Source organism: Passer domesticus, chromosome 16, assembly GCF_036417665.1.
Source record: "Passer domesticus isolate bPasDom1 chromosome 16, bPasDom1.hap1, whole genome shotgun sequence".
Classification (NCBI taxonomy): domain Eukaryota; kingdom Metazoa; phylum Chordata; class Aves; order Passeriformes; family Passeridae; genus Passer; species Passer domesticus.
In genome coordinates, this window is record NC_087489.1 from 10,751,706 (window position 1) to 10,777,429 (window position 25,724).

At 42.2% G+C, this 25,724-nt stretch overlaps 2 protein-coding genes across 2 annotated transcripts; both read right to left on the reverse strand.

Annotated features, from left to right (window-relative positions):
* Nucleotides 1-5,750: 5,750 nt before the first annotated feature.
* Nucleotides 5,751-10,726, reverse strand: MTG2 (mitochondrial ribosome associated GTPase 2). The gene is made up of 6 exons (XM_064391823.1): nucleotides 10,494-10,726; nucleotides 9,262-9,409; nucleotides 8,540-8,655; nucleotides 8,041-8,259; nucleotides 7,269-7,407; nucleotides 5,751-6,886 (listed from the first exon to the last, which is right to left on the reverse strand). The coding sequence occupies exons 1-6, from the start codon at nucleotides 10,677-10,679 to the stop codon at nucleotides 6,492-6,494; spliced, it is 1,203 nt and encodes a 400-aa protein (XP_064247893.1). The 5' UTR covers nucleotides 10,680-10,726; the 3' UTR covers nucleotides 5,751-6,491.
* Nucleotides 10,727-11,400: 674 nt separating this feature from the next.
* SS18L1 (SS18L1 subunit of BAF chromatin remodeling complex) lies at nucleotides 11,401-25,340 on the reverse strand. Its single transcript, XM_064391822.1, has 11 exons — nucleotides 25,144-25,340; nucleotides 22,568-22,644; nucleotides 21,824-21,908; nucleotides 20,857-21,001; nucleotides 18,120-18,317; nucleotides 16,917-17,081; nucleotides 15,940-16,041; nucleotides 15,439-15,531; nucleotides 14,700-14,819; nucleotides 13,839-13,966; nucleotides 11,401-13,639 (listed from the first exon to the last, which is right to left on the reverse strand). The coding sequence occupies exons 1-11, from the start codon at nucleotides 25,210-25,212 to the stop codon at nucleotides 13,613-13,615; spliced, it is 1,209 nt and encodes a 402-aa protein (XP_064247892.1). The 5' UTR covers nucleotides 25,213-25,340; the 3' UTR covers nucleotides 11,401-13,612.
* Nucleotides 25,341-25,724: the final 384 nt, after the last annotated feature.

Genomic DNA, 25,724 nt, shown 5'->3' on the forward strand with positions numbered 1-25,724 from the left:
TTTAGAACATTTAATTAGTGATAATTATATCAATTAGTAGCACCAGTTAGTAAATTGTACATGTTTCACATAGCAATTGTTGTTATCCATCTACAGATTAAGTTTTATCTACTGTGAAAGAATTTCTGAATGCTTTAAAAGGGAGTTGTGTGAGTGAGCTCTCCTAAAGCTCCTAAACACTGCCATGGACTGCAGTTCCATGAAGAGGGTAAAGTGGATACTGGAGGATTATTTCCCAAATTCCAGGTCATCTGTTTTGCCACAGAATTTCTTTGTGACTCTGCAAGTTGCTAGGGTCCAAATCCAGACAGATATTTTAATTAAAAATGCTTAAAATTCAGTGGGATATAGGCATTTCCAAGCCTGGCTAAGTCGGACCTCAGCCTTCCGTGATTCACTTTCTACTGAAAGAAGATTTAAAAAATCACTCAGAAACATAAGATACAGTAATTGAAAAAAAAATTTCAAATCCATGAAATTTTCATCCATCAAAACCATTTTCCTAATGGACATAAATTAGCTAATGAAGCTGGGAAATTTTGGTTGATTTAGAAACAGAGACGTGTTAGCTTGCCAAAATAAAATACATATTTCCAGCCTATAGACACAAGGGGCACAAGCACAGCTGATGTGGCACCCAACCCACAGCATAGTGGGGCAAGCTTCAAACGCACAACCCCTGGCTCTGGAGTTATTTAATGTTATCTGATTTTGGATTTTTTTAGACAGAGCATCTCAGGGTTCCCCCATCCTGCAGGGGCTCCAGCCTGCCTGACCCAGGCTGCATGGCTTCCCTCTCCCTCACTCAGCCGTGGGCTGGCTGGGGAGGTTCAGACCTCTTCACCTGACCAGAACCAAAGAGGACATTGTGATAAATGTGAGTCCTGTCTGGACCAAGTGCTCTAGCTGCCCAAACTGAGCTTTCTGATTTATAAGAGAGGAAAAAAACAGGAAATGAGGAGCCACAAACCAGTATGATTTCATGAATAAGATAATGAAAATAGGGATATTTAATCTGTAATGTCACAGATGTCTTCTTGACAACCAGTGTGTCCTGGATTGCCAAGAAATTGTATTCTCTTTGCCATCTGTATGGCAGCTGTCTCCTGTTCAGTGGGCAGTTTTCCTGATCTCTTCCACACCCCCTCCTCCCTCTGGGGGGACATCTGCTGATAACAGGCTATGGAATGTCACTGCATGGCTGATAAGAACTGCAGCATCCCATTGGGAAATGTGAGCCCAGAGGGAGGAGCCAAGCATTCCTACCTGGATAGAATCTGAGATTCTGGAACACCAGCACGGCTTCTCCACTGGATTTCCCAGAGGAACAGCTGCTGCCTCTTGCACTGGATCTTCAGAGGAAGACTCCACCTTTCTAGAGGATCCCTGCTCCAGCAGAACCACCCGTGACACTGCAGGAGGGCTGAGCCACAATTCCAATGGGACTGCTACCAGCACCCTGACCCACAGGGTGTCAGGCTGTGTTCTGACTCTGTCAGTGTTGTTTTAGTTTACTGCATTGTTTATTTTGTCTTTTAATTTTTTTTTCCTTAGTAAAGAACTGTTATTCCTGCTCCCATATTTTTGTCCTGAGAGCCCCTTAATTTCAAATTTATAGCAGTTTGGAGGGAGGCGGTTTCCATTTTTCCATTTCAGGGGAGGCTCCTGCCTTCCTTAGCAGGCACTTGTCTTTCCAAACCAAGACAGCACTCTAGCTGCCCAAACTCATTTTCCTGATTTATAAGAGAGGAAAACAACAGGAAATGAAGAGCCACAAACTAGTATGATTTCATTAATAAGATAATGAAAATAGGGATACTTCATCTGTAATATCACAGATGTCTTCTTGACAACCAGTGTTTTAGCAATTATATTGCCTCATGCAAATATTTTTTGTCATATGCATTTTCCACTTTTAGGGGAAGATTAATTTATCTGGATTTAGAGGGTGAATAGTAACTTCTGTCAGTAGCTGATTAGTGTGTGTACAAAGGAAGCACTGGGTGGGGATTCACAAGTCTTTGGGAAACAATGATGTTCCAGTCTCAAAGATAATTAAGCACCAAGAAGCCAAATGCCAAGATTCAAATGAGAAATCTTTAAACCATGATGAAGCTTTTCCCTATGCAAAAATTGATCCCAAACCATCAGATGCTTTCTAAAATATTGACTGTTACCAGCCCATTAATTGCCTATTGATTTCTCCAGTTACAAAGACAAAAAGGCTCTATGTAGTATTTGAATAACAAAAGATAATTTGTTCAGCAGTTAATTTTCAGCTTTTCAATCAGTCTTAATAAGTCTGGATCTAAAGTGCATTTCTAAACCTGCACTTTAAAAGGTGGTTGTGTCTGTAAACATTTTCAGCGTATGTAAATAGCACAAGGATGTTTTGTGTCTTGTACTCACTCATCATGACATAAAATAACAGCATCTGAGTTTGCTGCAGTGCTGCTGTCAGGTTAAAAGCCCACCAAACTGAGCCCAGGTCACCACTGCATTATGGCACTCACTCCAATTACATGAATTGAATGTTACCAGAATAAAGTAACCAACCACAGCCTTACTGAAATGGAATATGCAGACACACAAGTGAGTTATTAAACCATAATCATATGGATTTGTAGTATGGTTGGTCTCCAGTTCTCACTCATCACTCAGGAAATGTCTCTAAAATACACAAATACATGTCCTCACCTTGATGGCAGAGCAATATAGCAACCTGCAAAGAAGAGAGCTGAGTAAGGAATGCACAGTTCAAGGAGTCAAGGCTTTATTTTATATATACAAGGGCAGAGAAAAAAAATGCAAACCCTATGGATGACAAATGAGATGCTGTTAAAGCCTCCTTGGACAATTCTATTTCAATCAGAAAAGAGGAGATGAAAAATTACTCTCTGTGGGGAAACGAAGGACAAACATAATCTCAACATTAAAACAAGGTTGATGAAAATCTCCCTGCCTTTGTCCTTCTACCAGCTAGGTTTTATGACTCAGAAAAATGGGCACACACCACATGATAAATTTCAGAACTGCTTAGAGAAAAATCAAGAGTGCAGCCTAAAGGGAGGTTTGTTCTGTTATCAAGAGTTGCAAAATCATCTTTTATCATTATTGGCATACAAATGTAACCTCCCCTTCAAATAATAATACTCCCCTCCAAGCAATAACTGCAGTCTTTCCAGACTTCTACAGTGCAGGCACATTTAATCCCTATTTAAAAACCAGAAATATTTGTTGCTGGGGAATGGCACTAGGACCTGCAGCATGGAGAAGTAGCAGAAAACAGAGCTGCTCTTCACAGGCCAGGCACAATTAACCTTGGGATGAAGTTTAGCAGTGTCAGGGGGTGTTTTAATTCACACCAAAGCCCTTTCCACAGCAGTGCACTGCCAGTGCAGGTGTTGGGCAGTGAGCCCCATTAGCAGGATCCCATGGAAGACAGGACAGAAAGGCAGCTGCATGGTGGATCCGTGTCCAGCAGTTGTACAAACTGTGACCAGACCCCACTCCATGTGCACGAGCATCTCTGGTTCACAGCCACTCCTGCCATTCTTTAATTTGAATTAATGGACAGGTAACAAGTTGTTCAGCATGTTCAAGTCAAGAGTGTTTATTCACTTACTACATATCTACTATGAAGACTCTTAATAAGGACACAGACAGTAATGGAAGATCTTGCCCCAATATTAAAAAAAATAAATTAGGCAATATAAAAAAGTGCTCTAGGAAACAGTAAATAAAGTATATTGCAGAACATCTCATGCTTAAACACACAGATTCAGTGCTTTAGTTAATGTACTGCAATGAATCCTCAGTATCCACATGTTCAAAAGTGCAGTGCTTCTAATGCTTGCTTTTACATTAGCATTTGATTGTCTTTTTCCAGGCAATTGATACCACTTACATTTTCCAAGGACTTATAAAGGGGAAAATAAATAAAATAAAAGAAATTAAACCCCCTACAATTAGCACTGAAATAATGTTGTAATTGTGTACTAAAAGAATGAAAGAGTACTAGAATTGTAAAGTGCTAAACAAAATTATGGCTCAGTCTTCTCCAGGAAATGGAATTGACTGAACTTCAATTCACACTGAATTCCCATGGCTTATTGTCAGAATGAGAAATAAAATCTACCATATCTCTCTCCTCTTGCCAGCTTAAGGAGCAAAGTCACCATCAAAGGGTTCAGCAGAGGAAAGCAAAAGGGAATCATGCGGAAGAAATCCATCAAAACCTAAATCAAAACAAGCCCACCCACCCCTGCCAAAAAAAAAAGTGGAAAGGCATCCTAGAGCACACAACAGTTCCCCAAAACAATTCACCATTAAACTAATGATTTTCCCCCCTCTCTGTTTTTAGAGGCAAAATGCTTTTCTTTTGCAAATACTTTATTTTCAGCAGAACCAGAGGTTCCTCCTCAGTCCTGTGCTCCACTGGAATGGGACCCAAGAGATCTTGGTGCTAACTGTGAAGGAGCACCCTGGATAAATGTGGCCCAAGTGGTTAAAGCCTATGGGAAGTCCAAGCTTCTACAAAGAGCTGTTCCAACAACAAAGCTGGAGCTATTTGGCACTTTTCACTGCCGGATGAGGGAGTACCTGGGGCTGCAAAGCCTCTTTGAAGCCTGTCAGGAACACGGCTGTAGGAGCTTGGTGCTGTCACCTCAGAGCAGGTGGCTGAAACGCTAAGAACAAAGAGCCCCACTGCAGGATCAGTGGCACGGTGTCAGGAAACCTGCAGTGCTTTCCACACAGCAGCAAACAACACTGCTCTCCCTGCAGGAGCTCAGGGCACCTGAGCACTAAAGGAAGGCTGGAGCTACTCACAGCACTGAGGCTTTTGGAGCAGCCAGAGAGAGTGAAAAGCCTTTGTGGGTATTAAATAATCTGCTAAGAAGCTGCACCAGCTTTTGATGTTCAGGCAACCTTCCCCTGGTTTTATTAAAAGTGGTTGAAAAGCATGTAGCAATAGCGGGAAGAACAGCAGTGAAGCCTAAAAATGCTGCACAAATCCAAACAGAAGAGCAGAACTGAATATTAACTTCTATTTAATTCAACTCGGTAAATCCCAGGGATGAAGCAAAACACAGGAGAGACTTTAGGATTTAATATTAGTTTTGATTTTTTCCTGATCCTATTTACACCAGCATCACTGCTTATAATGCACAGATTACTCCCCACACCTGACCACAACTAGAAATACTCAGAATGTGAATTTAGGAGAGGTAACTACCTGGTTGGCCATAATTTATTAATCAGTTCAGGCTTTCAAGTTGACCTGTACATTTTCAGAATTAAAACCCTGCTTTTAAGGATGTTCCATGCAGAAGCATCAGACTACCAGGGATGAAATCAAAAATGTGCAGAGAAAGAAGCAGAGAGAATTATCACCTTTATTGTGTTTTTGTATTACAAAAAGTGGTTAGAGGCTACAGATTAGTGTTTTTCATATCCACTCTGTAATTTCCTCTATTTCTGGCAGTGTTGTGTCTCAGCACCCCACAAGCCTCTACAGGTCCCTTATGAAAAAGTTTAATGATGTGTTTTGATGAATTTTGACTTTCCATTATTAAGATAATAATCTTTTACAGAAAATATGACCAGAGTCTACAGAAGCAGCTCTTCTTTCAGTATGAGAGGGCAAAGACCACTGTTCTAAATTAAGATTCCTGAATTCCTAAAGTTTAAGAACACAGTCCATAAAATGATATAGCTGATAAAAAAAAGGACACACACACACACACAAAGAACTGAATGTTATTTTATTTGATGTATCTAAGCCTAGGATTTCTCAGAACACTGCCTGAGATTCCTAAATGGGAGAACTCAGATGTCAGTCTCAAATGGCTGGTTCCTGGCCAGTTTATTCAGCTACTTAGCTGCTGCCAGCATTTAAATATAGTAAATTATTTATACTAATGAGAAAATAATTTCAGTCATTAATTGCAGTTCTTTCATGCTCCTCCTCCCTAAAATTACTGAGCTGTGCATCCCTCTGAGGAGAAAAATCCACACCAGACCACAATAGGAGAAAAGTCTTAAGACACAACTGAAATTGGCCATCATATAAAAACAGATAAACATGGGACCACCTGGTTTTATTTTAGAACTTTTGATTAGTGAAAATTGAGAAAGTGATTTCAGTACACTTCATAAAATAAGCCATCATCTCCTGCAGATCCTGAATTTCAGTAATTTCTACTAGACAGCATTCTCTTCCTTCCATAGTTTGCCAAACAAGAGCCAGATTTCCATTCAACACCCACCAGGACTTCAAGCTTTGTTGTAAAACTTCAGAGACACCTCAAAGGTGAGCAAACAAAACAATCTTTCCAAAGCAGCAGTCCAGAAGAAATCTCCATGCTGTGCCCTTCCATTTTAACAACAAAAACAACCCACAAGAAGCCCAGATCACAGAGATGCACCCAAATCAAGCTGCTGTTTTAACTTTGCTCTCCTTCCAGCCCAGTTCACAGCAGCTGTGGCTTCTACCACTTGACTGGGCTTCGTCCTCGTGACTGTTCTGTCTTCACATAAGTGTCATACAGTTCTCTCAGATGCAACAGCAGCTCCTCCAGGTTGTCTCCTGTCAGCGCAGACACCGCGATGACCCTCTCAGCCACCTGCTCCCTAAGCAGTGGCAGATTGACCCTGGACTCAGCAAGGTCAACCTTATTCCCAATCACAACACAAGGCCTCTCAGACAAGCCTTTTTCATACGCTTCCAGTTCACATTTCAGGTCTTGCAGCTGGATCCAGGGCTGAGGCACAGAGAGGTCCAGCACGTACAGGAGGAAGCGGCAGCGCTCGATGTGCTTCAGGAAGGCCATCCCCAGCCCACGGTTCTGATGAGCACCTTTGATTAGGCCAGGAATGTCAGCAACTGCAAGAGAAATTTCACAGTGAATCCAGCAGATCCAATAAAAAACCCCAAAAAATCTCCCCAGTCTTTTACTGGCCAGTGTCAGTATTTTTAGAATGAAGTCTCCGTGCTCAATACTAAAGCACAACTCATGCTAAGTTTGCTGCTGTTTTATTTTAAAACACCTAAATTTAGATTACTCCAGTGCAGACAGAATACAGACTGACAGTTTGACACTAAGGGTACGTACAAATGAAGGTGAAATGGGCTTTCAGTAGAGTTTTCTCTGAAGCTCTTTAGAACTAGCAAGAGCACTACAGAACCGAATCTATTTCTGCAGCATTTTAAAGCATTTACAAAGGTGACACGAATTGCTATCAAGGTACACACAACAAATTCTTACCTGCCACTTGTTCATAATCTTGATAGTGGACAATGCCAACGTGGGGGTTTAGGGTTGTGAATGGGTAGGCAGCCACAGCTGGCTTTGCCCGGGAGATGGCTCTCAAAAGGGAGGATTTGCCAGCATTGGGAAAGCCCACCTGGAATACAAGCACACAAATTTCTCAATCTTTAACAAATCTGCAAAATTCTGCTAGACCAGTTATTTTGCAGTTGTTGGACTACATCAAGAACATTTTGCAGCAAAGCATAACTTTCACAGGTTTGCCAGCTGGTGTTAGAATATTTCCATACTCAAATACAAAAATAGCTTAAATTCAGAGTTGACTGAGCATTTTTCATTTCAGAGGCTGATAAACCTGGCTCTAACAAAATCAAATGTTTAATATCTGTAAAAAGAGAAATACAGGGATGAAACAGATGATTTGAACTTTATAATTTAGGGAAAAAAACCCTCAAAACCAAGAAAACAAACCAATTTAAAAGAATTCTCATTACTGTAGTGTTCATCTGCAGAACCAGCAGGCAAAGCTGCTGTGCATCATCAGCAACCACTGACAAATCTTGTTTCTATATGTATAGTATGGATTTTAGCAGAAGTAGGACAACACCAAGTAGCACGAGAGTGACATCACTTTGGACACCCTTCTACCAAGTAACAGCAAGAAAGCATCGAGCTGTGTCTCCAAACAAGCAAGCCAAGGGCTAAGAAAATGTTATCTCACATTATTTCTTCAGTCAGTCAAGTGGAAGCTGAACCAACAGAAACTCACCAATCCTGCATGAGCTGTTGTCCTGAGCTCCAGATGAAGGACCCTCTCCTGACCTGGCTCTCCTGGAGTGAATAATGTCGGAGCGCGGTTTTCGTTGGAGAGGAAGAAGCGATTCCCTTTCCCTCCAGCTCCTCCATAAGCTGCAATGAACTCTTCTCCATGCTGGGTGAGGTCAGCCACAACTTCACCATCCTCCTTCACCAAAGTACCTACAGGGACCTCAAAGGGAAGAGGTGCAAGCATTACACCAAAGCTCAAAGCCTGCAGCAGATCCCCCACCAGCTGATTTCAGACCTGCTGAAAATCACTCCTGCACATTCCCAAGGTGAGTGGCCCAAAAAGAGAGCTGTATTTCCTGAAACTCACTTTCAGAACTCAAACAGCACTGTCAGCTATTTACCCTCCATTACACATGAGATTTGCACACAATAAGGTTCTCCAGCCTGAAAATCAGCCGTGTACCAAGCTACCACACAGCAGGCAACACCCACTGACTTACTTTAACATACATGTGTGCACCGTTAGCTCCGTAACAGTTTTTGCTTCCTCCTCTCTCTCCGTGGAAGCCCTGATAGAAGCGGAACACTGAAGAAAGTGATTTCATTTGCTGGTCAGCTGAAAAGCAAAAGACACACATTTTGAACACATTGCTTCAGTAAAACAGGCACAGAAAAGCCAACTCTTGACTGTTCCTTCCCTTTTTGAATATTGCATGAGTGCACATCCTATTTACTATTTATTGTCCCTATTTTTTATTTACTGTCTTAACAATAGCATATCAGCGAAGACTAACATCAGTCCAAGTCCTGATGAAGTTTAACTGTCTGTACGTAGCTGCTTAGGTTTATTAATGTGGTCATTCCAAACCAAAATTAATTTGCCAGATTAGATTTTACAGCAGGGTGGTGCTAGAGGCAGCTTTATTAATCTTAAGAGGAAAATTCAATCAGATCTTAACATAACACAGTCAGGCACCACTCAACTATCTGCAAAATATCTCAATTTTCAAAATTCTTTCTAAGGCTGTCAGTGTCATTTATGTCCTCCTTACCACAGCTCAGGAAAAAGCTTCAAAAGCGAAGACATCTCATACAGAAATAACCATTTTAACCTTTTTGCTATTTACCATTTCTCACCATCCGTGCAGAGCTGTTTTGGCTGTGGTGGGGTGTTAAGCAAGAAGACAACAACAATAAACAGAAGAGAATCAATGAAGTTTACCTTTAAAAATGACATGACCTCCATCACCTCCATTCCCACCATCAGGACCTCCAAACACTTTCCTGGGCTCGCTGTGGAAGGAATGGCCCCCGTCTCCTCCTTGTCCTCCAACCACGCGCACTTTCCGCTGATCCACGAAATAACGGGTCTGCAACAAGGGTGGGGGGTGCTCCCTTTGAGTACAATTTATCAGACTCATCTTCCAAGAAGTTTTAGTTATTAGGCAGACCTGCTATTTTAAGCCATGATGAATTTCATTTCAAAAAAAAATAAATCAGAACTCTGCTGCCATTCACAGATCAACTAAATGCAGTGTACTGAGTGTAATAATAAAGAGATCTCATCTTTCAAGTGTTTTTAAGAACTTTTTAAAAAGCAAATACCTAAGGTTATGCTATGTTGATGTAACTTTATCTATCTCCAGAAAAGGGGCTGAAATTCCCAAGGGAAAATATCAGGGAAGTACATTCACTGACAGGTGGAATTGTTTACACAGAGGGATGAAAAGAGAAATTGTGACTGTGGTCATGGTAACTTTCAAATTCTGTCAGTTACTGAGGGACTTCATAACGAGACTGGGCTTTAAGGGTCACTTTAAATAAACGGCACAAACAGTATGTGAGGGAGAAAAAGTCTTATTATTGTTATGATACTAAAGATAAGCAACTGAAAAAAAAAACCCACCTCTCAACTGAACTTTTGATAATCAAATTTATACTACTACTAAAAAGCCTCTTGTAGAAAGTATTTGGCACCACCACATGGCAAAACAGTAAACTATGGCTTTTAATGGGAACTGATTTATGGATCATTAGGAAATAAGACTTTCCAGAGATGTGTAAATATAAAAATAAGATGAAGAATAAATTCTAGGACCCTGAAGTTTCTCTGACATAAAGTGATGCTTGCTTGGCAGCTGACTACACCACAAGACTGAAAAAAACAGTGAAAAACAAAGCAATATTTTAGATTTAAAGCTAAATGGTGTTTTTAAAGCTAAAACACCACTTTACAGCTTTACCTTTAAAACCCTTTTTCCTTTCTAGACTTAGGGATGCTTCCCGCCCAAAGAGGCCAAAGGGGAAGTGGAACGCTAACAGGATCCCTGTGAGCGCCGAGAATATCGCGGGGCGGACTCATTTCCTCACTATTCTGGAAGTCAGTTATAGTTTAGCCACTATTTCCTCAGCTGGCGAGAGGCACCCCGAACTCGCCCGGAGCCCAGCACTCACCAGCTGCCGCTCCGAAATGGCTCTCTTCTGCCTCAGCCGCCTGTCCTTGCCGCAGCGGGCGCAGGTCGTGGAGAAAGCCGGCGGGCTGAGCAGCAGCAGGAGCGGCTTCCAGAGGCTGTGTCCGCTCCCCGCGGCCCCGCAGCGCCGCAGCGAGCCGCCCAGCCCGGCCGCACACAGCACCGCCATGGAGGGACAGGCGCCGCCCGGCCCCGCCTCGGCCTCCCGGGCGCAGCCGCTGCGGCGAAGCCGCGCCCCGGCAGCCCCGGCCCGCCTCAGCCCCGCCTCAGCCCCGCCTCAGCCCGGCCCGTGAGGGCTGGGGCAGCCCGCCAGGCTTCCAATCCAGAGTGGCTTGGGTTGGAAGGGATCTTAAAGATCATCTCGTTCCCCCTTCCACCGTCTCAGCTCGCAGCAAGCCCCGTCCAGCCTGGCCTTGAGCGCTTCCAGGGCTGGAGCAGCCACAGCTTCTCTGGGCACCCTGTGCCAGGGCCTCCCGCCCCTCACGGGACCGAGCATCCTCCTAATACCCACCTAACCCTGCCTCTGCCAGCTTGAAGCCATTCCCCCTTGTCTTGTCACTCCAGGCGTTTTCAAATAGCCCCTTTCCGTGTCTCTCACAGCTCCCTTCAGACACGGCAATTAAGGCACTGCAAAGTTCCCCTAACCAGGCTGAACAACCCCGGTTCTCTCAGCCTTTCCCCACGGCAGAGCTGCTCCATCGCTCTGATCAGCCTGGTCCTCTGGCTGATCCTCCAACAGCTCCGTGCCCTGAGGAGCAGAATTCTGCCTCCCTCGCCGGGATCAGCCCAGCAGCCGGCGGATTTCTGGGCCAGCCCTCACCCACCAGCGCCCCAAGGAAAGGGTAACCTGTGCTACCCATCCCATCTGCCACAAGAAAAGTACCACCAAATCCACTTGCAGATAATATTTAAACTAAACGATTTTCAAGCATTCTGTATTACAAAACAGAAAATGATACAATTCATGGAAGAAGTCAAAATGCTGGCATCACTTTGTTTCCACATTAATACATAAAAATGGACGACACATTAAATAAATGTTTTGTTATTAACAATTAGAAATATTAACACCAAAAATCATGTATAAATTAGGAAATAAATGTACAAACTATTTTCAAAGTGCTCTTTCAAATACATTATATACACAACATTCACGAAGTTCTTAATGTAAGACATTTCAGATTGATGTAATGTTGCTGTTTCGGTTTAAGTGTTGTTCATATTCTCTCAAAAGCATTTCAGCACTTTCAAAAACCACATAAAAGGCGTATTCCCAAACTGGCAAAGAGCAATATTGCATTCTTCTGGCTACCTGTAATAGTAATTATTATAAAGAAAACAATCTTACTTCCTTCTCTTCCTTGCCATTTGAGAGTACTTATTTGTATGAAAACACCAGCAGGAAAGATGAAAGGAATGAGGACTGACTGAAAAAAAAAGTCTTCTATTTTAGCAGTAGTTGAAATTATTAACACAGGAAGGACAGTGCTTGGACAACATTTGATAGTAATCTTTCTAGTTGTCCAGTTAAAGATTTTCTTCTAAAGGAAAAAAAAAGTAATGAATTGAGAGATGTGTTTTCCTTGTGGCCTTTGTTTTTCAAAATATAAAGTACTCAAAATCCCATAAATAACATCAGTCAGATAAAGAAAAGGAGAAAATCCTACACAGTGTATTTACTTTTGTAAATTTGCAGTTAATCTCATATCAAAAAATGTTTGTGGGCTACACAGCCACCCCAGCTTTTTGCTTCAGAGAAATTTGGACATAGTATTTTGCTCAACACTTATACAAGCACTTTAAAAGCACTTTTTTTTTTCACCCCCCCCAAGACTTTATAAGAACATATAAAACTGAATAGAAGCCACTTACATACTTGTTCATACTGATTTTTACATACCACTAGTTTTTCTCTCTAAATTCTCCCTCTATAGGTATTCTCTCACTGGTTGACCCCATTAATAGCTCCTCTCTCTATATGCATAATAGTGTCTCACAATTAAAGCTGAATTTAATTGCTTGTCTGCAATTAAAATGCATTTTTTTTTCTTTTACCTCTGAACTATCTTTCTGTCAAGCTACAATAAGAAAATAAAAGTGATGATGAGCTGTGAGAACAACAGACCACCAAATTTGACAATATTTATGGTTATAATGCTTGCTGGGGAATCTGAGCAAGGGCAGCACAAGAATCAGAACAAAGAAGGATGCCAGCCACCTGCTTGCAAAATTTGGCACAAAAATGCATATGCAAGTTATAAAATTTGGAGCAGGATATTCAAGACAGGACTTCTGCCAGATGTATTTTCTCAGCTAAGCACAATGTGAAGCAATATTGATGTCAAGCAGGCTGACACTGCAGGTCTCATGGCTCCCTTCTGTTTTTCTTCCCATGACAGAAATACCTTTGTTTACATGGACATATAGAAGGTGCCTCTATTTATAAACATTTCTATGATTGTAGGTTTGGATCTTCTTCCACAGAAATGTGGACTTATGCAGATTACTGAATTATAGGATTTGGGTAGGTAGGTGTTAGAGAAGTTGCAGTTATTTTTTGTCATATAGCATAGAACTGACATTTTATAAGGAATGTATCCATCCCCTTGTTCTGTAGAAGTAAACTGAAGAGCCATGGATTTTGGAGGCTGGCAGGAAATCTTCAATGCATCCAGTTAAAAAAAAGATCAATAACTTCCCACAGGGAACTTCCCTGGGCTGAGATGTGACTGATGGGCTTTGCATTGGGCCAGACTGCAGAACTACCTGGCTGTTGTCCAGAACGGGGCACAACTGTGATCTAATGATCCTAAAGCTATTCAGAAACATCAAGAATGGGACAAGAGGGGGTAAATGGAAAACCTCTGCGTTGTATCAACATACAGTACTATACACAGCACCAAATATCAAACCATTAAAGCATTGTCTTGTTACCAGTAGTGCACTGCTTCATATCCAGCATGAAATGAACACTGTTCACATACAGACGCTGCTTTGTGCTAAGGGGTAACCAACATATTACAATTAATCAAAACTGCCTGTACATCCAGTTCAAAAGATTGAGATACTATTGAAAGGAATCTGACACAGCACTGTGTTCTTTTATTGCTGGTAATTTCCATATTGTCCCTGTAGGAAAAAAAAAAAAGTAATGGTGAAGGATAATATATTGGAGGCTTACTGCGAGTTAGGCCATTTCTTTTGGTCTGTGATTTTACAAGACCTACTGAAGTATCACCCATATACCTGTACCAAATTATCAGATAGATATATAGACAGAGCTAACAGCCAGATCTGCTCTTTCAGAGCAGAGATTTAGGCAATTTACCTGCTCATAGCCATAAGGCCTCTGTTGCTGAGCGGACGGGCCTGTCTGGGAAGCTCTGTAACTTCCATATTGCTGCCCCTGTCCCTGTTGGTAGCTGGAATACTGTGAAGAGGCTCCTTGTGCAGGACCTGAGAAGACAGTAAAATCCATTACAGGCAGTGAAATCCATTACAGGCTTGACTTGCTGGAGTTTTTAAGAGTTAACACAATCTAAAACATGATGCTAACAAAGTAAGCTCTGTGAGTAAGAACTGTGAGTAAATTCTGCCCAGACCTCCCCTCTAGGTTTACACTAGGAGGTGTTAATACTAATAATGATGTAGTTGCAGCAGTGTAAACTTCAGGTTTTAAACTTAGCTCAGAAAACGTCATAATACTTCTGAGTGAGGCCCCTCTGAAACCTGTATGGGCACATCTCTGTGCAAAATACCTGGCCTATATTTTAGTAACAACCACATGTTTAAATTCCTATCTAATCTGGCTGTGCCACCATAAACAACAGAGGAGTGATTCTCTGGACTGTTGATGTTCTTTTTTCTGTCAGTTCAGAAGGACTAGGTGTGTAGGAGGCCTGGGAACCCAGGCAGTGACCTCCTGATGGTGTTTAACACAAACTCAACATGAAGAAAATGTGTGTTTTCTAACTTCTATCAAAAGAGAGAGGGATTCAGGATGGAATGCAGTGCTATACTTATGTATGTTACTGCCCAGAATCTCTTTACTAGATCTTTGGCTAATTTTGGTACATTGTTAATCCAAGGTTAATCAAGGAAATAGTTTACAGCCTATTTTAGCTTAGGAATGGAGGCATCAGGGTGAAACACTGCAAACAACTTGACCAGCCACTGAGAGTTTTCTTACCATATCCTTGCTGTTGTCCTGGGTAACTCTGTTGATTTGGGTATTGCTGCTGGGAATATGTTTGCTGTTGTGCAGCTCCCTGTTGGTATCCTGCCTGCTGCTGGCTGTACTGAGAATTTCCTGGAGAGGGAAATATTGGAATTGTTTGGTCAGAGATGAGGCAGGTGTTTCACTGTACATGCGGATGATAAGAAAAACAAAGGTATAAAGGAGCCTTGGTCTAGAACTCATACACAAATACTTTTCTTAGAAACAGATGCTTGGATCTTGACAAGCAAGATGTTTATTTCTCCAGTCATTTTTAATTCTTTTGAATAGGAGAGTTACTTATTTATACATATTACTAAACAAACAACCTGTTCTGCAAATTAATTTTTTTTTTTATCCCAGAAGGGCTTCAGAAGAAAAAGTCACAAAGATAAGTCTGCCAGGGTAAACAGCTGCTTTCTCAAGAAGCCCTCTCATTTTATTTTCTTCTAGATAATGATGTTTATTCATATATCCCAGAAAGACCACATATCTAGTTATTACTGGTATTTTTTTTCAAATACCTATGATGGAAATTCCATTTGCTGTATCCTGAAACAACAAAATGAACTGAGGCTCTATAGCTGACATTGCTTCTCCTAAATGCCATGTTATTGCACCATAATTCAGTTAATATTACCAGTTAATTTAGAGTTCAGAAATCTTAATAATATATTGAATTTACTGTTAAGATTTTGCTGTGTTTTCCTACCTCCTTCATAGTAGTGCTGTGTAGAGTCGTCAAACGACCGGTCGTAGCTCTGTTCAGTATAGGATGACTGCTGATAGGCATAATCACCATGTCCTGCAAGGAGTCACAAAGATTTGTCAGATACATTCTTGGGACCGTAGACACAGTGTTGAATTTATATTTATTATACATTATGAAGCTGCTTATGCACCAAGATGAGGCTAAGAGCAAATGCAGACCCCTTAGGGAGAATATCGAACACGTGGCAAGGAAAGTCACACCAATGGATAGAACTCTTATGTTTACTAATCCAAACTGGGCTTTGGGCTCCTTTTGGAGCAGTTTATATAGCAGGGTGCACTGATGTGCATGTTTTGTACCAGGCTCCCATCCCCTGGCATCCTAATTTTCCAGCATTAAATTGGAAATGAAACATAATAGGTTTGCCATGTCCTTGGACGTGGCAGTCGTGGTGCTCTGCACTTTATCAGTATCCTGGTGAGCCCAGCTCAGAGGAATTACCATCTGGATAGTATTGCTGATTCATAGGTTCTGATGAGCCTTGGCCATGACTGTACTGCTCACTGTAATATTCTTCCTGCCCCATGTACTGCTGCGAGGAACCTGCAAGGCACAAGACAAGGCAGACTGAGCCTGTGGACTCCTAAGGGATGTGCTTCCCTTGTCTAATTTTTTTTTTTAAGAAAACAAAGTTTATGTCTGGAAAAGCAAACAATTGCAAGCAGTTTAAGGATGTTTTGCTCACTAGAAAAAGGAAATAAATTTGTATTCTCAGACAAAGATGGTTGAAATTGAAATCACACAACAGTCAGTAACACATCCTAGAATCACTCACTTCTGCAGCAACACCGAAAGTAAGGGCTAAATTTTATCTACTAATCTAAGTTATTAGAAATCACAGGAATGGATTTCATGCTCAAGAGCACAGCCAGAATTAAATATATTTTCATTAATACATTAATTTGTTTCTTAGCAAAATTCAGTTTATTTTAGAATCAGTCTAGCAGCTTTATTACCTCTTAAAACTTTATCCAGAGAGGTCTTAGAGCATGGTAGTTATCCTCTGGTGTTTTCCTTTCCTTGGCCTAATTTTTCATTCTAATTGCTGGCAAACTGTGTCTTCTTTCCAGAAATGTGTTCCTTGCTAACTGTGCCATGTTAGGGCTGATCCAACACCACGGGAAAGAATTGAATAAATTTCCAGTGCCTTGAATGAGCTGTATATCAAATTGTTTATCTTTTCTTTATAGATGTATGATCCCTTTTAGACAGAATTATTTTTCTAAACACCCAAAATAATTAAATAGATGAATCTTGAATATAGATTCAAGTTCATCTCATTGTCATGATACTTGCACCATTCAGGATTTCCTGTGCTCCTGGGTGGGATTTTCTGTTTGTAAATGTGACTTGGAAATTTTGGTGATTTATGTACCTGTCTAATGAGAGTCCTATCAATAATCTGATAGCAATTTTACCTTGCTGTGAAGCTCTGTAAGGGCCCATGGGTCGCTGCCCCATCATGCTGTTGCCTTGGTTGCTCTGGCTCATCATGGCAATGGAGGATTGTCCCTGGTAGTGCTGGCTCCCTCCTTGTGCAGAGTTGTAATGTGACGTTGCTGCTTGCTGGTGCATCATGGAGACTGCAATGGACATGGAAAAGACTGTTTTCCAAAGATGAACATGGGGCAGTTCTCTCCTGGTCTCTTTAGAAGCAAGCCAAACCTTCAGCTCACATGCATCCTGATAATTCTGTGCATTTTCCACAGGGGGAGATGTTTTCCTACTGGATTTATTTACTTTTCTGCACTGGAATCCAGAAGGGATCTTATTATATGGTCAGTTCTTGCCATTTGCTTCAGCAGATATTTAAAATACACCCAGCCCTTAATTATTATTAGCTTACTTAAAAGAATGCAAACCTTATTGCAGTACGGTTAAAGGAAGAAACAAAAAATGAGGTTTGTTCCTGTCTATTTCCTGACTATTTCACTGCTGCATTTCTTTTCTAATATATTCTTTCTTCTGCTTCCATCTTCTCATACACCTGATGGTTATAGAGTTTAAGTAAACTGATATTCTAGGATTTATCTGAGTCCTAAATGTCATGCTGCTGTAAAGAATTCCAAAGCATCAGGCATCCCATTCAACGTGATTCAACTAGCAAACTTTTTTTTTTAATTAAGAGACTGAGTTGTTTGCTAGTCTCTTAATGCCCTGCAAACAACGTGAAGTACCAATAAAATAACAAAATGGGCTGGTAATGTACAAACAGCAAATGGATATAAATATGGATATAAATACCCTGGAAGGTTCTTTGTGCTTGGGTAAAGGTGCTGCTCAGATCCCTCCCATGGCTGTGGGATTTGCTGCCAGGGCTATCACACAATGCTGCTGCCAGGGCTATCAGACACTGCTGCTGCACCTCCACCTGACCCTCTTTTCCCAGCTCAGCCCTAACCATGGCGAGTCAGCCTGAGTTAAAGCAAGTCTGAAACTGTTCTGAATTACACTGGCACCTGACAGCTGGAAGTTCAGAGATGTCTGAAAGCTGTCTGTTCCTCAGGCACATTTATAGCTGTCTACAGGAAATATTTACAGAACGAAGACCTGTGTGACAAGCCCTCTGAGGTCAGTGGAAAGTCAAGGTGGCCCAGGAGGAGGAGGAGGGAAGGAGTTACCTGGGTTGGACTGCATGTTGATGTTTGTTCGAGAGACGTAGTTGCCTATGGAGCCCTGGCCCTGCATTGGCACGTTCTGAGACGCAGGCACTGTGTGGCTGTAACCAGGGCCAGTCCCGTGGCTGCTGACACTCATGCTCAGGGAGGTCGTGGGCATGGTGTTCTGGCCTGACTGCTGCATAGACACGTGGTTGGGACCTACACAAATTAGAGAGAGCAACAGGAAAATCTGAGCTATGATTGGCAAAGCACAGTGAGCATGAGGCCTCGCGGCCCTTATGAAATACCTTATGATAAGGCAAAATACAAAAGCAAAAGTCCTCATTATTAACACTCCCTGTTATGTACAGACAAATTAAAACTGCCTGCTGCACAGTTAGAGCAAACCTCCTCTTCCTGGCAGCCAAATCCAGGATTGCAGATGGGAAGAACAAAACCAGCAGCAATGCCCTACAACCACTTCCTTGCAGGCACCAAAATTTAAACATCCCAGTAATTTCATGTACTTCAGAAAATACATGGACTCTGGGAACATCCCAGCCTGTTGAAATTTGTCTTTTCCTTCCTCTTGTCCTGCAGTTGATTCCTTTTCCCCCTTCACACAGGTGGTGACAATGGGAAGGCACAGCAGTGGCTGACAGACACTTTGCACATTGCTGCATCCAGCATTCCTATACAGTGGATATAAATATATATAACTAGTACTATATAACTAGTATATATAACTATATAGTTCCTCTATAACCAGCTCACCTTCTTAGCTGGGTCTTCTGAAGTACCAGTGCAGCCTCTGCTCAGAGAACAAGCCTATCTCTCCCTTTCCTGAAGTTTGACTAAAAGTCCCTCAGAGGAAGAGAAATTTTCCAAGTCACCATTACAATCCCAGTTGTTACTCCCCTTCCAACATCAGAATGAAATCATCAGACTGCCCCAGATACATCCTGGGTTTGTACCATCCTGTTTATCTGGCAGTGTGCTTCTTTTTCAGAATTCTGTTGCAGTTGGGTAGCTAATGTTGGGGGAAATGGGGTTCTTATTTGTTGTTTTTTGCTGGAAATAGTTTTATGAATGAGTTTTGCAAAGTTGTTTTCACTGTATATTGTTACTATCCAAGTTGTGATGGTGCAAATTGTTGTCTATCTAAATTCAGCCATATTGCTGTCAATCTCAATTAATTTAGGTAGAATGCAGAATCCTTAGAAGGCAGAATTATGCTACAATGTTTAAATAACAATATTTTAATTCAGGGTTATTAAGTGTACCTGCAGCCTCTGAAAAACATCTAACTCATTTATACAAACCTCATTAATTACCCTTAATGGTTTTCATAGTCATCAAAATGAGAACATTTGCTGTAAATAGGGATATTTTCCTCTGATGAAGAGATGCAAGCAGCAGTTTCAACAAGAAATAAAGAGAGGCAGCGCTCCTGAAATCAGTGGAGCTGGGTCAAAATACTGCTACAGAAAATTATCTCTGTGTTTTGCTCTGGTTTTTTTTAAGTTGTAAAGCTGACCCTGGTGCAACACAAGGTCACAGAGTGTGTGAATGGAGATAGAGCTGCCTTGAGTGAGAGATGGAGTGAAGCAAGTGTTTGTAAACCTTGCTTTATTTGCATGGGAAAAATTAGAGATTTTTGGCCCTCTTTAAAATAAGAAAAAAAAAAGGGTTGGCTAATTTGTGATTCTAAGGGAAAATACGTGGGTAAGTCCAGTCCTCAGGACTTCCAGTCTGGTTCTTTCAATCAGCAGCAAATTACTCCAGAGATCTGGAGGAGGCTGGGGAGCAAATCAGAAAACCAACAACAGTAGTACAGAAAATGTCTATTCTTAATAACACAAAACAATGTTTTGACTGAGTTAATATATTACTCATACTCAGAATTCAATCTTTCAAAACAAAAGCCTTGAAAAATTTAGTAAGTTCACTTTACAGGTCCTTTATCCAATCGTGTAAAAGGTACAATAGGCTTGACCACAAAGGGATTTTCAAAAACTCAGAAGTAATTTCATGGCTTATGTCTGCTCTTGAGTCCCCCTGCCAAGGTCTGTGATTTTACAATCAGATATTTCTATTTATAGAAACTGGTTTTTGCTCTCTGTTACTCTGGGAGACACCCACAGAAACAACTGACTGAATAACTATGATCTACAAAATAAACAGATTATTCATAATATAAAATGCACATATTCAAAATTGTTTTTCAATTAGTTTAGTTGCATGAACAAAACCAAACAGATTATATTATTAATATGAAATGCCTGTGCAAATTCTTTGACTGTGCACTACAACCTCTGCAAGCTTCTGTAGAGGACAAAGACTGGTGTAACACCAAATGATTTGTGAGGAGAAATGAGTCCTGGAAGGTCTTTGCAATCTGAAGGCTTGGTTGTGTGGTTAGTCATGCAAGCAATTCCATTTTACCCTGGCCAGCCCTGCCACTTCCGTGACAAAAATACTGCAACATATAATTTTTCTTACTAAAAACTTGGATGCATCTTCACTCCGTGATTTTCATCACGCATTTTTAAAAAAAAATCTTTAATTTCCTCTGCAGAAACACAAAGCACTCTGCAGAAGCCAACACCATTCCTGCCTGTAGCCATTTTGTGGTGATTTCAGCATGTGCCTGAAAGGTGAGTTAGGAGAGGTCTTTTCCAGCTCTCTAAGTATATTCTGCATTAATGATTGAGTTGCCAGGCAACAGCAAAGCAGCACAAAGGGGACGGGAGCTCACCATTGCTGATCTGGCTCTGCATGAGGGAGGAGGGAGGAAGGCCGGTGCCGATGGCATCGCTGAGGTTGCTCTGCGAGTGGAGGGATTGGTTGGATGCGCTCTGACTCATCCCTCCCGGGCCCAAGTTTATGTTTTGCGTTGGTGGCTGCGAAACAACAAGGAGGAGAAGCAAATTTTTTTGGTTAGGTTTTGGATTGGAAAAATAGCAGCCCCCCAAATTAGCCTGGCTATGACTAAAAACTGCCTCGGTGAGATGCGTGTTTGCTCTGCTTTTTGGGTAAATCTTTCTCGGTTTGACTCCTCTGTGTGAATGACATTGAGCATGACGGAGCAGCTGACAGGCAGCAGCACAGTGAAGGGCTTGAAATGATTGTGTTTGTCACAGAGCGTGGCTTCTGTGCTCGTTCCTCTGCACTCACATGGATGCCAAACACAACCACTGCGGGGAATGCATTAGCAAAGACAACGCAGGAGTGTGGTGACAGATTGACCTTTGCCAAGCTATGCTGCTGTTTGTGTTATGTGTGGTGCTTCCCAAATCAATCCACTGAGCAAGAATAACAACATGTGTGGAGACAAACCAATGCCTCGGTGTTGAATTAGACTTTTTACATAAAACAGCAGCCTTTTCTTCCCCTGAGTAAAGAATAAACTAAGAACAGGTAAGAATATTGAATCTGGACCACTGCATCATAACCCTTGAGTTATGGGACAGAGATTAACACAAATGTCCCAAAGAACATAATTTAAATGCTGTAAAATTAACTTTTGGGTTGTTTGGTGGTCTACTTGCCCACTTCAAAACTTTCAGCTGGAAAAATACTAAAAAATGGTTCATTTATAGTGATCAGTGACAGGATCAAAGAACATTTCCCTCTGGCATAGCTAATGTATCTATGGGAAATAACTATGATATTAGCTATACTAATAACTAATTATTAGTTACAGTAATTGTACTGGTACTTACAGCAGGAAGCAAGGACTGCATATTCTGGTTAGAGTCTGCTATTGTTGCCAAATAAACCAGGTTTCTGTGCAAGATTTGTTGGTATCTACAGAACAAGGAGTAAAGCTCATTTGGAAAGGTTAACAATACACAAAATTCCAAGTCTTTCTCTTTTTCCCCCGCTATTTACAAATGGTTAATTAAATTACCTTAACCCATTTTTAATCTGTCCTAATAAATAGCAGTGGCAATGACCTGTGTCTGTGCTGTCACGTTTCCCATCAAGGATCAGTGTGCTCAACACCTCTTTTACAAAATTATAAACTTCAAAAGGATAAACTTGGGGGAAGGGAGAGGTAAAATACAGCCTCCTTTGAAAGCACTTTGAACTGTGCAGCTGGGACCTCCATCTTTGAGGACTGACACCCAGTCAGCTGCTCCAACAATCAGACACTTTTCCCTCCTCTGTCTAACAAGAGCCCTGACAGGAATGAAATCCCAGAACTCCAAAGCCAAACCTGTGTTCCCTGCCAGCAAGCTGAGAATAACATGATTTTTTTCAAGAGTGCTCTAACTGGAGTGTTTACTCAAGTAAGCACCACCAGAACCATTTATGCTTCTTCACAGTTCTCCATGAACTGGAAAAGCTCCTAGAAAGGAACAGGAGTGTTTCCAAGAGCAAACCAACAGCTGTGCCACTGAGCAAAGGGAAGAGTCAGACTTCAGGAAACATTTCTAACAAACTCCCAAGTCTGTAATACTCACTGAGTACACTCTGCAGTTTTCCCCTTGCTCTGATAATCCATAATACATTGTATTAGGTGGTGATTTTCATCTAGCATCTGCATAAAAGAAATAGGACCAGAATATGTTACTGTGAGAATTGTATAAAAGTCCTGTATTTTTGTGATCCTCCACCCTCCTTGGCACTGGAAGTTGTTTCTGCAGTTTTGCTGCTTTGGCTGTTGTAAATCACCTACATGTGACTTTACTGAGCCACAAGGTTGATTCACTTATAAACAGTTATCTTTAAAGTAGTTACTTGAAATACCCATAGAGAAGAATTCATGCACTTAGCTTGTTCCTTAAATGGCAGATAAATTCTGATGCTGAAGAAGGAAAACACTTTCACTATGAGTTATCTCTGCCTCATCCCAAAGTATCACCCAACCCTTTCCAAAACTCAGGTGTTACTAACATGCCTACTTTTAAATAGGAAACAAACTTTCAAACAATTAAACCCGCTCCTTTTCCTGCACAGGACCAGAGCTTGCTGACAGCTGAACCTGATGAAGTATAAAATTTGCATCACTGCAGCTACTGAAACCATGATTAAGAGAATTATATCCCAAGATGTCCTTATTTTTATTTAATGAGCTCATAATATGATTAAAAGCTTAAAATGTCCTTTGATTTGTTCTGAAATTTCAGATACGTTAGTTTGTCGGTTTCCCTCAGATTTCTTGTGAATGCAGCACACTTTCTCCAGGTGAATGAATAAAAAAAAGTAATAATGCCAGCATGCAGAAATTCAGATTTGCCTCTGGCATAATAGAGCTTGTAGGTACCCTGCTATCAAGTGCTTGCAAGATTGGGCTTTTGAACCACTGTGTCATCAGGGCAGGAGAGCTCTTGAGGAAAGAACCATTTCTGGTTCAGAACTGAATTTCACTGCCCTGGAAATGCTATTTGATGAACTATTTTAGAGGAGCATCACCACTTTTGGTACTCTATTGCCAAAAGATCCAACTTCCTCTGTGTGAAATCTATTTTAGGAATATTTGATACTGGGATAAGAACAGCTTAGAAAGGCTATGAAAATTGAGTTAATAAATGAAAATAAGCTGCTTATATGAATGCAAATAAGAACAATATTTTTCATTGAAATTTGTATAAGTTAATGAGGATTTTTGGATTTTTTTTTCTCCTGCTCTCTCTGCTCCATTTCCATCCTTGACTATAAATCCCATCCAGTTCCTGTGCCTGCAAGTCTCTTCCTCAGCACTGCTGTCAAAGAGAAGATCACTGCCACCAGCCCAACACTGATGAACAGTCCCAAAGCACCCTGTCAGCAGATGCACCTGAGATGGGAAATGGTTCCACTCACTGTTTCTCAAGAAAGAACATTTTGAAGCTTCCATGAAGTTTATGAATATGCAAAAAGGAAAGGGCTTGAAAATCCAACAGAAGACAATTATCTGCCCTTTGTCTGTGGGTGCGGGTTTAATTACAAACAACTCAATTATGAAATCATTCCAACTGATTTGGAGGTAAGAGGAAAAGTTACATTTCACTGAGTCCGAAATGTTTCAGTATTTAAAAGGAACTGGCTCACAACACCACGTGCTGCACACAAAATGGGATGTTTCCAAACATCCTGAGATGCAAGTCATCCCTCTCGCCCCTGTGGGGGCAGTTTGCTGTGCCCTCACCCCTGCTCTGCTGCCACCGAGGGGGTTTTTGTCCCCTGGCAGTCATAAAGTGGCAGCAGCTGGCAGTGGCACTGCCCTGGTCACTGCAGCCAAGGGAGCACACGGAGCTCACACCTGAGCCGCGACAGCAAACTGCACCTGGCAAGCAGCAGTGGCAGTAAAACCCAGACAAGCACGAAATTTATTGGCATTTCCAGCCTCGCTGCTCTGAGCGTCACCTTCTGCAGGAGAAGGGTGCCGGCTCTGCCTGTGCTGCCAGTCCTGGGAAATGGGAAACAATAACTTCCCAACTCAGCACCTCTGGTGTGGCCTCCACCAGACCCATGGGGGGATCTCCTCTCCAGAGAAAATCTTTCAAAAGCTTTGTTTGTCATTAAACATCAATAAACACATCACAACAATAATAATAATAATAGTAGTTTATGAAAAATACCAGTGGCTGGTGCTCCCTCTATCTTCTGAGAGATTAAAATTCTGCATCCAGATACAAAAGAAAACCCTTGCAAATTCAGTATTTTATTTCAATTAATTTTTTTTACGTTGGATTCTTTGGGGGCCAGAACCTGACATACCATCATAAATTAATTGCATATTTGCAAAATTTTATTGCCGTTTCCCAATGTATGCTTGGCAGGTTTCCCCTTGGCGAGCAGCAGGGATACCGTGCCATCCCGATTTTATTCCCTACGTCCTTCTCTCGCTCTCTTTGCAGCGATCTGAACACCTTTGCTTTGTTCCACCTCCTCCTCCTCCTCCTCCTTCCCCCACCTCTCTCTCTCCAGCTGTCCATCTCTGCAGCCCTCGCAAATTCACGAGTTTTCCTGATCGCCCTAGAAATCAGCCTCCAGCTGCAGGAGCATGGACAGCATAAATGTCTAAAATTGTCTGTATAAAAGCATGCTCTTTTACCTTCTGGATAGTTTGCTGGGTGACCTCCCCTTTGCCTCTTGGGCGAGCAGAAGCAAAGGCAACCGACATGGTGGGGGATTTTTATGTGTCTATAATATATCGGTTCCAGGCTCTAATAATATTGTTATTATCTGGCTGCTATTGCCGTGCGAGGATTCTCCGCAGTGCACGGCCAGGGGGGCGCCCGCAGATGGTACGATCTGCGCCCCGCGAACACCCGCGGGCGCCGCGCCCCGCGCCGCCGGGCACCGCCCCCGCCGCGCCCCCCCGAGCCCCCGGGGCCGGCGGGGCGGGGGCGGCGGCGCCGGTTCGCGGAGGGAACGGGAGCGGCGGCGCCGCCGCCTCCCCGCCGCCCGCACATGGTGCGGTCCCGGCCGCCCGGCTCCCGCGGCCTCGGCCGCGCCGCCCGCTGCGCCAACTGCGTACGCCGGCTGCGTACGCCGAGTGCGCCAGCGCGGGGCCGCTGCGCCAAGTGCGCTGCGTGCGGCCGGGGGACAGGGAGCGGCCAGGGGACACGGGACAGGGGACACGGGACATGGGACAGGGGACACGGGACACGGGGACAGGGATGGAGCACCTCT

Coding starts and splice junctions, on each gene's coding strand:
- SS18L1 (XM_064391822.1), bottom strand. CDS start 25,212: ATGTCGGTTGCCTTTGCTTCTGCTCGCCCAAGAGGCAAAGGGGAGGTC. Junction 16,042..16,916: donor TTACAGAGCTTCACAGCAAG/GTAAAATTGCTA, acceptor TGTGCCTTGCAG/GTTCCTCGCAGCAGTACATG. Junction 14,820..15,438: donor ACAGCACTACTATGAAGGAG/GTAGGAAAACAC, acceptor TTCCCTCTCCAG/GAAATTCTCAGTACAGCCAG.
- MTG2 (XM_064391823.1), bottom strand. CDS start 10,679: ATGGCGGTGCTGTGTGCGGCCGGGCTGGGCGGCTCGCTGCGGCGCTGC. Junction 9,410..10,493: donor CCATTTCGGAGCGGCAGCTG/GTGAGTGCTGGG, acceptor CCCTTGTTGCAG/ACCCGTTATTTCGTGGATCA. Junction 7,408..8,040: donor CAACAGCTCATGCAGGATTG/GTGAGTTTCTGT, acceptor CTTGTATTCCAG/GTGGGCTTTCCCAATGCTGG.